At 32.0% G+C, this 13,891-nt stretch overlaps 2 protein-coding genes across 4 annotated transcripts; one reads left to right on the forward strand and one right to left on the reverse strand.

Moving 5' to 3' along the window:
- The first annotated feature begins 5,017 nt into the window (after positions 1–5,017).
- On the forward strand, positions 5,018–8,016 carry LOC131662072 (argininosuccinate synthase, chloroplastic-like). The gene is made up of 10 exons (XM_058931759.1): positions 5,018–5,177; positions 5,264–5,316; positions 5,433–5,478; positions 5,908–6,043; positions 6,133–6,181; positions 6,293–6,475; positions 6,678–6,752; positions 6,836–7,021; positions 7,126–7,214; positions 7,325–8,016. The coding sequence occupies exons 1-10, from the start codon at positions 5,102–5,104 to the stop codon at positions 7,875–7,877; spliced, it is 1,446 nt and encodes a 481-aa protein (XP_058787742.1). The 5' UTR covers positions 5,018–5,101; the 3' UTR covers positions 7,878–8,016.
- LOC131662070 (probable inactive leucine-rich repeat receptor-like protein kinase At3g03770) lies at positions 8,007–12,157 on the reverse strand. 3 transcript variants are annotated; one of them, XM_058931756.1, is made up of 9 exons: positions 12,047–12,157; positions 11,925–11,966; positions 10,013–11,420; positions 9,786–9,919; positions 9,460–9,700; positions 9,162–9,373; positions 8,758–8,783; positions 8,503–8,614; positions 8,007–8,359 (listed from the first exon to the last, which is right to left on the reverse strand). In XM_058931756.1, the coding sequence occupies exons 3-9, from the start codon at positions 11,358–11,360 to the stop codon at positions 8,147–8,149; spliced, it is 2,286 nt and encodes a 761-aa protein (XP_058787739.1). In that variant the 5' UTR covers positions 11,361–11,420; positions 11,925–11,966; positions 12,047–12,157; the 3' UTR covers positions 8,007–8,146. The 3 variants fall into 3 exon arrangements, with proteins under 3 accessions (XP_058787739.1, XP_058787740.1, XP_058787741.1); XM_058931757.1 differs by having other exon boundaries at positions 10,013–11,415; positions 12,047–12,138; XM_058931758.1 differs by lacking the exons at positions 11,925–11,966; positions 12,047–12,157 and adding an exon at positions 11,508–11,863.
- Positions 12,158–13,891: the final 1,734 nt, after the last annotated feature.

A 13,891-nucleotide genomic window follows, 5' to 3' on the forward strand; every position in this document is an offset into this window, starting at 1 on the left:
ATTGAATGTTTGTTTGTTAAGATTAATTAGGGTTTATATAATTTTATCTGTTTAAGTTGGTTGAACTTTTATTTACATTTCTCTATTTTTATCTAATATAATTTCTATTTACTTAAAAAAATCATAAGTTTATATGTGAGTTTAAGATGAAGATAATTGATTTTAATTAAATTATTTCCTTTGTTTTTAAATTTTACTTTTCTTTTTAATAATTAAAGTGATACCAATAATCATGTTTTACTTTTTTAAGGGATTCAATTCCTAAAAGGTGGATAGTGAATTATCTCTTAAACTCTTTGATGTTAGGTTTAGACGACTTCTTTTGTAATTAATTGTACTCCTATTTTAATAATATTTTTACTTATAAAAAAACCTCATTAGCTTGAAATTACAAGATTAAAGATTTACTATTGAATTATTACCTCAACTATAATATTATTAGTACTTAGACCCGTGCGAGGCACGGGTTAAATATTTTCTAAGCAAAAAATTTCATTTTAAAAACACTTATAATTTATAAATTTTACTTATACTAAAATTACGATTGTATAAATAAAATGTCATTGTTATTAATAATATATATAAAAAAAATTATTTAACTACTTTTTTTTGTAAATTATAAAATAATTTGGGCATTTCTACTTATTAATAATTTGTGTAAGTTTTAAAAAAAATTAACTCCTTAAATAATTTGACTTTTCTCATTTATAAAAATATTTGTAACTTATTCTCATTTATAAAAATAATTGTATCATCAGTTGACTTTTTCCCGTTTATAAAAATATTTATAACTTATTACAGTTTATAATAATAATTGTATCAACAGTAAACTTTTTCATGATTATAAAAATATTTGTAACTTATTCCCGTTTATATAACCGAATTAATTAATTAATATTTTAAATGTCTCCCATAAAATTAAATATGAGTATTATCAATTAAATAATAATTAAAACTATAGTATAAATCTTTAAATTACATAAAAGAGTTTAATAAATATGTATTAATACTGGAAAAGCTTGCGGAAGAAGGAACTGGAAAAGCTTGCGGAAGAAGGAAATCAAAAGATAAAGAAACAACAAATCCATTTTGAAGACGGCGGGTCAAGGCCGGACTTGCACAAGTGCAGGGTGCACTAGGGGGCCGGATTTTTTTATAATTAGATAAAAAATATATAAAATAAATAAAAATATTTAAAACATAAATTTTTTATAAATATTTATACTTTAAATAGTACTTTGAATTTTTTAGTGTTTTGGTTGGTTAACATACAATTGTATTTTTGATGTATTATTTTTAATTATTAAAATTAATTTTATTTTAAAAAAAATTTAGACCTATTTTTTAAATTAAAACAAAGCCTCTGAATTAATTGGGCCGCCTATGCGGTGGTTGTGCAATGTTATTATAAATAGTAAATAATTATGTTAAAGTAATGTAATTAATACATTCATAGTTATGAAATATAAATGGAAATGTTTACAATAAAGTTTAATACGTATAAAATTTTGTTATTGGCCATAATTGTCAAATAGAATATTAAATTAAATTCTATAAAATTGTGTTGTAACGACTGTTGAGAATTGAATGCGTTCAAATGGAATGAAGAATGTATTCAAATTGAATGAATAACAGTATATAATTATGGAGAGATCTAATAATTTTTATTCAACGTAATGAAGGTAGAGTTAATAAAAAAATTCAGAATTTAAATAGCCGAGAATAGTAGAGTTGATTACGTGATTTAGGAAATACAGAATTATAGTAATTGGTATAGCCTGATTTAGGAAATACAGAAAAGCATAATGATGGTTAATGAATATAGGCTAGAAGTTTGTAGTACTCCATCGGCTATATCATATAAACTAAAAAGAATTCATATTTGAAAAGGAAATCTCATACTTATTATTTACTTTGATTAAGTGTGTGATTTTAGGAAATATATTCTTCAATTATTAAATTATAAAATGGATTTTCCCTCATACATTTTTAAGCCAGAATATTACAGTTTATTAAGTGATTCAAAGCTAAGACAAATGCTCCCCTTCTTAATTTCAAAGCACGTACAATAAAACTGCGTCACCAAGAACTTGAAAAGTATGGGTTTGAACTGTTCATTGATCATTTTACATTAACTTGGACACCCATCATTTTCCCCATGTCAGCAATTAGCTTCTCCCCCTGCTAAAAAAAACTATATATATATATATGTGAATAAACAGCCAGATTCACAACTTCAAATGTCAAAGCATAAATAAAAGACAAATCCTGCAGAATAAATACATGGAGCAAAAATAAGTCACTATTTAGATAGAGCAAAATTAAAGTCTAATTATTGTCGTCTTCCTCAGCATGAAAACATATCATGGAAGGCTACATTTCAATATCATCAAGAAGTTAAATAGATTTTTAACAACATTTAAATTCAATTTGCATTTTAAACTCAATCTGCAAAATAATTTGAATCTCATGTTTAGATAGGATTCTGATATTGAAAAACAATTCAATCCACAAAATAATTCGGTCCAAACAACGCTCCAACACCAATATTTCAAACGGCAAGACGTTTTGAAACGTTCAATCAAATTTTGGACCTATTTTCACTGTGAGAAAAATATATAACTACAAAATTACCATATTGAATAAAGCAATATTAATATTAGGGATATAATCAACACAATTAACAACAGTGAGTTTCATACAATTGTTCACAAATATACTACGCACACTAGCATTGATGTGAAGAGGAAATCGAAACATTGAAGAATGAGAAAAAAACATTGATTTGAAGAGGAAACCAAAACATATCTGATAAGAAAAACATGAAAATCTTGTACCTTTTATAGTAAGTTGCAGAAAACTAAAATAGTGAAGAATGAGGCAAAAACATGAGTGGCAAAGAAAGCAGAAACATGAATATAAATGGGATATGGAAGAGGTGGGGTTACTGGTCTCAAAAATTGAATTTTACCAAGAATAATAATAGTATGTGATAATCATCACGGGTTGCCCAAAAAGTCAAAAAATATTTAGACCATTTGTGAAAACAGATAACAATAACAATATATTACATTGCCAACACACAAATAATCAAAACACTGACTCATTACACCACTAAAAAATGAACAGAAATTGATGAGAGAGAAAAAACACAAAAATTTAACCTTATTCAAACAAACAGTAGCAACAATACTTCAGATCTAACAGTAATAAATCATCGCGAAGCAAGAATCAACCTGAAGAGATCAACTCAAAGAAGCCAAATTCTGAAACAAAAAAATTATATTAGAGATTTGGAAGTGAATAATGAAAATCGAAATCGTAGATATAAGAAGAATATGAATTTGTGGAGATAAACCCCTAATTTGATGGATTCAAAAGCAAAAACCTTTGAAACGAACAGATTTAGATCTTTGATTATAATTTGGAAGGAGTTATCTAACATGCAAAAAAGAGAAAAACAATAAATATTATAATTTGGAAGGAGTTGTCCAACATGCAGAGAAAAAAAGAAGAACAATAAAATATTTTATTTTCGGAAGATGCAGTGGATTCTAAAGGTCTATTCTGCCATGTTTTATAGTTTAATTTAGGGTTTATAGGAATTGGAATGGGATTGAAAAGTTTGTTATTGTTTCAAAGCAAAATTGAACGTTTTCAAGACAAAGTCATAATAGCGGGTGTAAAATGATTTTTCCAATACATGATTTAGTGGAAAGAATTAAGTGGTTTAGTGAAAAGAATTAATATACAGTAAAATAAGAAATAAATGATAAGTAATAATTAGTGAATGTAGAAAATTGAAGGGTTTTGTTATTGCTACTCTCAATTTACTAATTACTACTACTATTAATTATTCTGCTTAACAATTAACAAAATAAAAGATAGAATTGTTAAGAATTAATAAATTAAATAATTAAAAAATAATTAAAGATATTTATAGAAATGTTACTATTAATAGCTATTTTTAAATTAGTAAGTATGTTAATTAGATGACAAATGACAAACTTGTCAAAATACTCATCTTACTTTATTATATTGTACGATTATCCTAAATTTTCACAAATATTAAAAATTAATAAATTAAAGTGAATTAAACACAGACTTCAATACACCAGAACACGACATAGATCTATGATATCAGTAATGTAAAAAATATTCTCTCCGTCCTAAATTAAAATTATAAGACGCTTTGAAGAACAAATTTGTCCCAAATTATAAATCACTTTAAAATTTCAATGCAATATTAATATGATTGATCCCAATATACCCTTTTATCATTTATTACTCTTCCTTTTTCATATTCTTTTAATTTCCCTTTTTAATGTAATTATTAAAGGACATTTTTGTAGAGTTATACATCATTTCACTTTCTCATAAAATAATAATTACATTTAATTTGTGTGAAATGTCTAAAACATCTTAGAATTTGGGACGGAGATAGTATAAAACACATACACCATTACATATATGATAGTATTTGAATTTCATCTATTTCTCTATTATCATAAAAATTAAAAATATTTTAATTAAAATTAATATTTTTAAAATTTCACTAATATAAATATACTAAAACACTTTAATTCTGTTAAATGTATATGTATATGAGATTTGTCTAAAAAAAAATGTATAAGGTGTGACGAAGTAGAGAGAAAAACAATTTAAAAAAAAAAAATTATCTAAATTGTACGACACATGTTATATGAATGTCATACGGATATCGGACACTGAACAAATTTAAACAAATAAAAAAATTATTTTTTTACAACATGTCTAACTTTCTGACATTTGTGTGACTTTTTTTAACACATGTCATACAACACCGACACATGTTGGACACTATGGCACACCTACGCTTGGTGGTGTCAGCGCTTTATAGGTTAAATAAGAAATTTGAATGTAAATATAAATAAATATAAATATTAAGAACAAAATTAAAGTTTCAGAAAGGATGGAATATGACGTTTGCATTCCATAATTGCTAGCTGACAGAAATGGAAACAGTAGTGTCCAAACCAAGCATAATATAAAAGGTGGTGATGTTGAGTTGAGTTGAGTGTGCGAATCAGTGAGAGAATAACAACTATACAACAAAAACAACATGGCTCAGTTCAATGCAATTCTTGGCTACTCATCTCCAGCTACTGCTATTGCTCCTCCTACCACACATGCAAGAGGTGATCTTAACTTGAAAATGATTGGTTCTATGTTTGAAACTTGTAGATTTTTCAAAATGTTTACTTACTGTGATTTTTGTTTGTAGAGCAACTGCTTCATCACCGGTTCTGCAAGGCCAAGCCTTCATCATTCAAAGAGGTACCTTTCAAGATTCACAAACATGCATGCATGCATTAGATCTATTGTGTTTTTTGAGGATGTTTTTCTGATGGTTTTTTCTTCTGCATGTTTTGGAACTTTTTACTTTTACACAGTTGAGATCATCAAGAACAAGTGTTGGTGCTGCAGCTAAATCTCAAGGTGAGATTGTTTAGCTAAGCCACTTGATTGACATATGTATTTACAAAGTATCGAGATTTATACAGACACTTGACATGACCCTGACACAAAGAGACCGCAAAGAAATCTGTAATAATTTGAAAAAATTGAAGTGATCGAATGTAACTCTATGTGTCAGTGTACGAAGTATCGATCTACACAGACACCTGACATGACATTGACACAAAGAGATCACAAAGAGATCTTTAATAATTTGAAAAAATTGAAGTGACCGAATGTAACTCTATGTGTCAGTGTACAAAGTATCGATCTACACAGACATTTGACATGACACTGACACAGAGATCACATAGATCTTTAATAATTTGAGAAAATTGAAGTGATGTGATAATTGATTTTAAGTCTAATGTTTGTAAATTGTAATGATGATGGAGTTCTGTTGTCATGCAGTTGTGAAAGCAGTGCTGTACAAAGATGTAGAAATTTCTGACACCAAGAAGGTTGATGGACTCAGAGGTAAATTGGATAAGGTTGTTCTGGCTTACAGCGGTGGCTTAGACACATCGGTTGTTGTCCCCTGGCTGAGGTATAGATGTTATCTTGTCTTGTTCCTGTCCAAATTCTCATAATTTAGATTTCTATATAACTTAACAAGATTTGATGTTTATGATGCAGAGAGAACTATGGTTGCGATGTTGTTTGCTTCACCGCTGATCTAGGCCAAGTATGTTATAATTTGTAGAAGTTGAGCCGTGGAAATATAAATATTGATCTGTGATTCTGATGTTTATTTTTATGTGCTGCATGTTTGGTTAACAAATCGTAAATTTCGTAGGGTGCAAGTGAATTGGAAGGTTTAGAAGAGAAGGCAAAGGCTAGTGGAGCTTCTCAGTTAGTGGTGAAAGACTTGAAGGAGGAATTTGTTAGGGATTATGTATTCCCTTGCTTACGCGCTGGCGCGATCTATGAGAGGAAGTATTTGCTTGGAACCGCAATAGCTCGCCCTATCATTGCAAAGGTATCTATCTATACAAAGTTGTACATGCGAGAATCTATCTCATAATTTGTTCACTTTAAGCCCTCATCTAACTTTAGATCTTAGCTTTCATATTTGGAAAAATCATAATGATCATCATTATTGAGCATGTCTATTTTTTTCTCAACATTTGTGTAATCTCGTAACGGATATGAACATATATTGATACCTACTCACTTGATAGGCTATGGTGGATATTGCTAATGAAGTTGGAGCCGATGCTGTCTCCCATGGTTGTACCGGGAAAGGAAATGATCAGGCATGTATTGTTACTATTAGACTCGCATCAACTCAACCCGCCAATTATGTTATTCTAACGTTGTTCTATTTGTAATTATTCAGGTTCGGTTTGAGCTCTCATTTTTTGCCCTGAATCCCAAGTTAAATGTTGTGGCTCCGTGGAGAGAGTGGGATATTACTGGGAGAGAAGATGCTATTGAGTACGCTAAGAAGCATAACGTACCGGTTCCTGTAACCAAAAAATCTATTTATAGCAGGGACAGGAACCTTTGGCACATAACTCATGAAGTAAGTTTTCTTGTTGTATTAATTGTAGTTCTAAATCTAGTTGAAGATAACATTCAAAAGTGAAGTTGTTTTCTCTTATAAATTTCCAATTTGCGACAATGAAGGGCGATGTTTTGGAAGATCCGGCCCACGAGCCAAAAAAGGACATGTACATGTTGACTGCAGACCCCGAAGATGCTCCGAATCAAGCAGAGTAAGCATATTATTAATGAGTTTACTTATCGCCATGCAATTTAAAACACTGATTATAGCTTTAAAATTTTCTCGGTTACTTTCACTACTAACTTGGATAATGCGTTGCAGATACGTGGAGGTTGGATTTGAGTTGGGCTTTCCCGTGTCAGTGAACGGGAAGAGGCTTTCGCCGGGAAAGTTGGTTGCTGAGCTGAATGAGATAGGTGGAAGGCATGGAATAGGCCGTGTGGACTTAGTTGAAGACCGCATCGTAGGCCTGAAGAGCCGAGGAGTTTATGAAACTCCTGGTGGCACCATTCTCTTCACTGCAGCAAGAGACTTAGAGACCTTAACGCTCGACCGCGAAACGCTTCAGCTTAAAGACACGCTAGCACTTAAATATGCAGAGCTAGTGTATGCTGGAAAGTGGTTCGATCCACTTCGCGAATCATTGGATTCATTCATGGAGAAGATCTCCGCGACTACAACGGGTTCGGTGACGCTGAAACTGTATAAGGGTAATGCTATCGTGACAGGAAGGAAGAGTCCTTATAGTTTATATAGGGAAGATATCGCCTCGTTTGACACCGGGGAGATATATAATCATGCTGATGCCGTTGGGTTCATAAGGCTTTATGGTCTTCCAATGAGAATCAGAGCAATGATGGAACAAGGCATTTAAATGCCGCATTTGCTTTCATTTGTATTTGATTCGGATGATTACGTGTCTATGTTAGTGTCTGCGTGTCTTGCTTGTTCGTAGAAAATGTTTACGGAACCTTTTCTATTATGGGAAATAAATGCGGCAAAGTTTATTTAAATTGAACTACTTATTTCAACAAATATTACATTTAGATTCATACTCGATCTATTTCAGTATTGTCATATAACGCGAACGAGATAGCGATGATATAACGTTAAGAAGCCACTGTCACTGATATAGTGAGAGTGTCAAATTCTGTGATCACCATCAGCTGTTGTTTGGACTTGAGTAGCATACTGCAAGTTCCAAAGAACATCCTCGATCGACGGTCGACTCCACGGCTCGGTTGAAATACATTTGTTAGTTATAGAAATCACGGTAGATAGAGATTCTTTGCAGCAAGTAGCTTGCACAACTGGATCCACTATTTGTTTCCAGTCATCTTGATTATTGAAGGAAGCCTGAAAATTAGAGTATGCTAAATTAACTATCTTAGCAAGTCTATATAAAAGCACTTCTAGAAATTTTTGGGAGCTTATTTTAGTAAGTAGATCAGGATAAGCAATTAATTAAGCTTCTGTAATTGGAAGATTGCAATGCATACCATTGCATTTAGAAGAGTTGCTTCTTTTTTAGCTGACATTGAAGATCCAACAAGTGCCTCTAGTAATATGAATCCAAAGCTATAAATGTCATCTTCTAACTTTTTCATTTGCCTGAAATCAAACATGTTGAGAACCTTAAGGAATGACTCAAACATTTGTTGTGTATCAAGAATGTTGGGGAGAGAAACTTTTTGAGTAATAAATTGAAAGAAGAAGAAGAAACAAAACCATGTGATCTATACTAAAGTCCTTACCATGAATTTGGGCTTTCTCCTTTCACCTACAAACCAAAAGACATGTCATAAACACTGATGAAGATAGACAAGGAACTGCAAACACCAAATCAGACTCGAATACGGCGTTGACATATTGATGATAATTCGAGAAATTAAAATATTTGAATGTAATCAGAAGTGTGACTGTTGGGCACTAACACGTGTCAGACACCAGACACATCTTTAGTCTCAAGTGTCAGAAACTAGACATGTCTTCAATCTGAAGTGTCGGTCACGCCTTTAGTCTGAAGTGTCAGACACTAACATGTGTTAGACACCGAACATGTCTTCAATCCGAAGTGTCCGTGCTCCATGCAAGACCACCGATATGAAAAGCCTAGGAGGAAAAAAATAGGAGGAAAAAAAAAGGAAAGAAAGCATACCTCATTTGCATCAGTTTCTTCTGAGATAATAGACAAACCATAGTCACTCAACTTTGCCATGCAATTTTCATTAAGCAAAATATTATTGGTTTTAAGTCTATTTTTGAAGAAACCAGGTATCATTCCAGTGTGTAAGAAGTGAACAGCCTTAGCAACACTGATAAGAACTGATAATCTCTCTGACCAATTCAAAATCTTCCCAGAACTATCTCCTGAAATATACAATACAAACAAACTTAAATTCAATGCACAATACAATAACCAGTTTCATAAACTCTGAACAAGCATTATACTTTACCTGAGAGATAAGTCTGAAAATTCCCATTTGACACGAATTCATAAATGAGAAAGACCTTTGAGTCGTTACGCTCGCCTAAAATACCATCAATGCAGTGTCCCAAAAGCGATACCAAATGCGCGTGGCGAAGCTTTGCAAGCAAATCCAGCCTCAGTTTAAAATTCCGAATCGAGTACTTTTTCGACAAAGGTATACACCTTATTACAACAGGTATTCCACTCTCCAGTTTCCCTTTGTACAGCTGGAATATCAGTTGAGAAATTTCATTAGCATCAATATTTTTTACCTAGAATATTTTCACCATATATTTCAAATTTCGATACTACCTTCCCGTATATATTTTCGCCAAGGAAAGTAGAATTGTCAAAGTTATTCGTCGCATTCATAAGCTCTTCCAACGAATATGATCGACATAAAGGAAGATCTTCTCTTCCTAACTTTGCAGCTTCAGAAACATACCCTGAAAGTATCAACCAAAATGCAAAACTTACGTCAATGTTCATAACCGGTTTTATATAAAAACTGTCGAATATCATGAATGACGAAAACTTACTTGCATTTGCAATAAGCTCCGATGAGAACCCGGCCGAATAGTTATCTTGAACTGATTTATTCAGTAGGTGTTGCTCCGAAATCCCCTTAGAGTACAACCATTTACAAGTAACAACAATGCATAAACCCAAAACTATAATGATAACAAGAATTCCAACAATGACGCCAACGAAAACTCCAAAACGGTACGACTCCGTCTTTCCATTAGCTTCTGCGCAATTAGATACATCATGCTGATGCTGCAAACTCCCAGATAAACAGTTTCCATCGCTCTTAACAACTCTATTTTTCGACTCATTTCTTAGAGAAGAAGGCAAATCTCCAACTAACCTATTGTTTGATATATCGACAAAACTAAGATTTCGGCCACATTTCATCTGATTTTCAAGTGTTCCACTCAACTTGTTGGATCCCAAATTCAAGTAACTAATTTTAGGCAAAGAGAAAAGTTCAGAAGGAGTAGCTCCTGATAATGCATTGAAGGAAATATCAAGCTGCTGAAGACTATTTAGTTCACCATATTGTTTTGGAATTTGGCCTGAAAAGGAGTTCCGGTTGAGGAAGAGCGTTATCAACTCTTTCGGCATTTCAGGTAGCGAAGAATCCAATTCATTTTCTCTTAAATCCAGTTCTTCCAAGTTACTCAAATCGGTAAAATCTCGCAAGCTTCCTGATATCCGATTCCTCGACATGTCAATGCTAGTCAAGGTTTTGATACTAAGTATCGAAAATGGAAATGGACCCTTCAACTTATTATGCTTTAAACTAAGAACAGCGAGATTATTCGATGAATTGAACGAGTTAGGGATAGTGCCATTGAAGAAGTTATCACTCAGTATAAGAGTTTGAAGGTTAACCATAGTAGAGATTTTCGGAGGGATCGATCCGTAAAGAAAATTCCAACTCAAATCCAAATACTCAAGTGAAACTAGTCTATGAATTCTATCAGGAAGTGGTCCCCAAATTCCTAAAGAAACAAGATGAAGAACTTTCAAGCTAGTTAGCCTTGCAAGAGTGGCAACAAATGAGTCCAATGAGAAGGTTTGTGTCAGTGTTTGATTTGGAATAGCAAATCCATCAAAATCTCTACCATTATTTGGCTTATCACCAAAGATAGTTAGCTCTGTCACAAAATTGTCCTTGCATGTGACTTTGACTTGTGTGGAAGAAATAAAGCAAATTTCTTCCCTATGATCTTTCCATAGTTCTAATTGTGTTGGAAATTCTAAGTGCTTTTGTAATTGTAGAAGAACTTGAGTCTGAGAGGATTGTAACTGACCATTGCAACTTCTCAAAAAAATCACATACCAAACATAGAAGAATAGCAAAACCAATCCATGAAACTCCATGAAAAACTTCTATAGAAAGTGCTTCAAAGAGGAGCAATAAAAACTAATGGAAAGCCTGTCCTACATAAATGAAAAGGAGGCACTAGGCACTATTAAAAAAAGTTGAAATCTAACAACAACAATAAAAACAATCAAATCTTATTCTACCAGGTGAAGTCGGCTACATGGATCAGACGAAACCAACCACGAAGTTCTTATACGAATTTAACTTCTATTCATCTGATCTACTTTCTTTACTACAGAATCTACAAGTCTGCTCCGCACGTGTTTAGAGGCGGAGAGGACTAACATGAGGTTGGCTTGCAATAGAAACTAAAATTGTCTAACTCATTCTGAATTGTTCACTAGGAGGTAGTTGTGGAAACATTAATGCAAAGAATGCTGAGACTTAAAAAAAACAGTTGAAGTGTTGAAAAAAAAGGACTCAAGCAAGATGAGTATTAATTGTTGGCTATAAATGAAGGAAAATAAATGCTACTACTATCTATGGCTAGAGAAAGAAAAGAAAGATCAAGTTTGGTATAGCCTTTGCTCAGAATCCAAGACATGTAAAGTGGGACATACCTGAGGTTAATACATTTACTGCTTCCACATGTGCTCTTTCTTCTGCAAACATCAATAATGATTCTTCAGAAACAAAAGTTATTATGAATATGATTCTTATCAAGAAAATAACCAAAACCAACCATAGATAATTTTGAACAAGCTTGGTAAGTGGTAACAAAAAATGGAGTATAAGTTGTGAAGAATAGAAGACAAAGAAATAAAACATAGGAGGGATGGAGCATGTTGATATATGTTTATGATATGAATCTAAGAAAATTTGAAGTGCCATATGGTGGGACCTACAATCATTGTTGTTGAGTGTCTACATCTCTATCTATCCTATATTTTAACCTTTTTCATTTTTGTGCTACTTGGGAAATGAGCTCATTTAGACTATATATTATGACTTGTTTATTTTAGGAGCTAATGAAAACTTCATGTTACCATGTATGTGTTGTGTTCTTTCTTTATGTCTTTCTTTTCTTCACTTGGCTTGTTATTTGAGAGAGTGACCTTTCTTAATTCTTGTTTCTAACATTGAGATAAAGATAGGAGTTGATTAGAGTCTAGCTTTGGTCCCTAATTTCATCCATAATTAGTATGTAAATTAACAACTAGTTTGCACTTATAAGCCTTTAGTAATTTTCCCCACCTTTTATTACATATTAGTGTAACTCTTTTTAATAACTTTTACTAAATAGTCAATATTTGACTTTTTTTTTCATTTCTTGTGGCGGTTTAACCTTAATTTCTATTCATTTTCATTTAATTAAGTTAAAAATAGTTTTTCTCACAAACATCATACCACTCTGATCACCACCTCAAGATTAGCTCGTCCTCACAGCACCATTGTCTCTGTCGTCAGCACGCATCCTCACGCGTTGTCTTATTCCTGGTACGTGAAAACTAGTTGTAATGCAATATCACGCACGTGTGCACCACATGCTACCATACACACCTTAGATTTTGTCTGTATGCTCAAAAACAAATTTAACATACTTTATTTTGATGTATTTTTTTGTTACAATTGTTTTTTCATCAATTTTTTTGTTCTAACGCATTTTTTATTCTTGTCTCGAAAGAAGTTATAAAATATGATACACTTTTAACATTTACTAGTAAGAACTTGCACTCTTGATCTTTTATTGTTTGTAGTAATATTCTTAAGAATGTTTGGATTCTTAATTCTGATGCTATTGATCATATGCAATTTGATTCCACATTAGTATCCTATTTCCTTCTTCAAGGTCCTTATACCACTATTGTCGAGGGCTCTCATTCTCATGTTGTTTTTACTAAAAATATTGACTTATAACTTTTATTCAAGGTACAATATATACTTCATGTTTCTACACTTAAACAATTTAATTTCCGTCCATAGACTTGTCCATAGTCTTATCTGTTTTGATAATTGAAAAGTATAAAGAATTTGACATGACAATGATAAATAATATGTGTCAATCATGCTTTTTTTCCACTTCACTAGTAAACATGACATTATCCATGAGTTCACATGCGTTACGACATCTTTAAAAAAATGAAATTGTAGAAAAAAAATTGTCATTTAATTGAACTTGTTCCATATCTCTTCTTTTGAATGTTTGTTTCTAACTTGCCTTTATTACCAATGCCTATCTAATTAATCGGGTCCCAACTAAAGTCTTAGGTAATGTTAGTCTTTTTTGATTCATGCTCTCACGTTTTCTCATGTTACCATGTTACAAAACATTTTTTACTATGTTAAATTTGTTCATGTTCATAAACAATATTGCAACAAGTTGGATCCTTGTGCCGTCAAATGTACCTTTTTTGGGTTATGCACCTAAAAAAAGAGGGTACAAATTTTATCACTCTCCTAGTCAAGAAAATTCCATCTTCAAAGATGTCAACTTTTATGAAAATGTGTCATGCTTCACTCATCCCCAATCTCAAAGGGAAAAAGATAAATAATATAAAGTTAGAGTCTGAATTCTTTTGGCCTAGCA

The sequence above is a fragment of the Vicia villosa genome, linkage group LG3 (assembly GCF_029867415.1).
Source record: "Vicia villosa cultivar HV-30 ecotype Madison, WI linkage group LG3, Vvil1.0, whole genome shotgun sequence".
Lineage (NCBI taxonomy): Eukaryota > Viridiplantae > Streptophyta > Magnoliopsida > Fabales > Fabaceae > Vicia > Vicia villosa.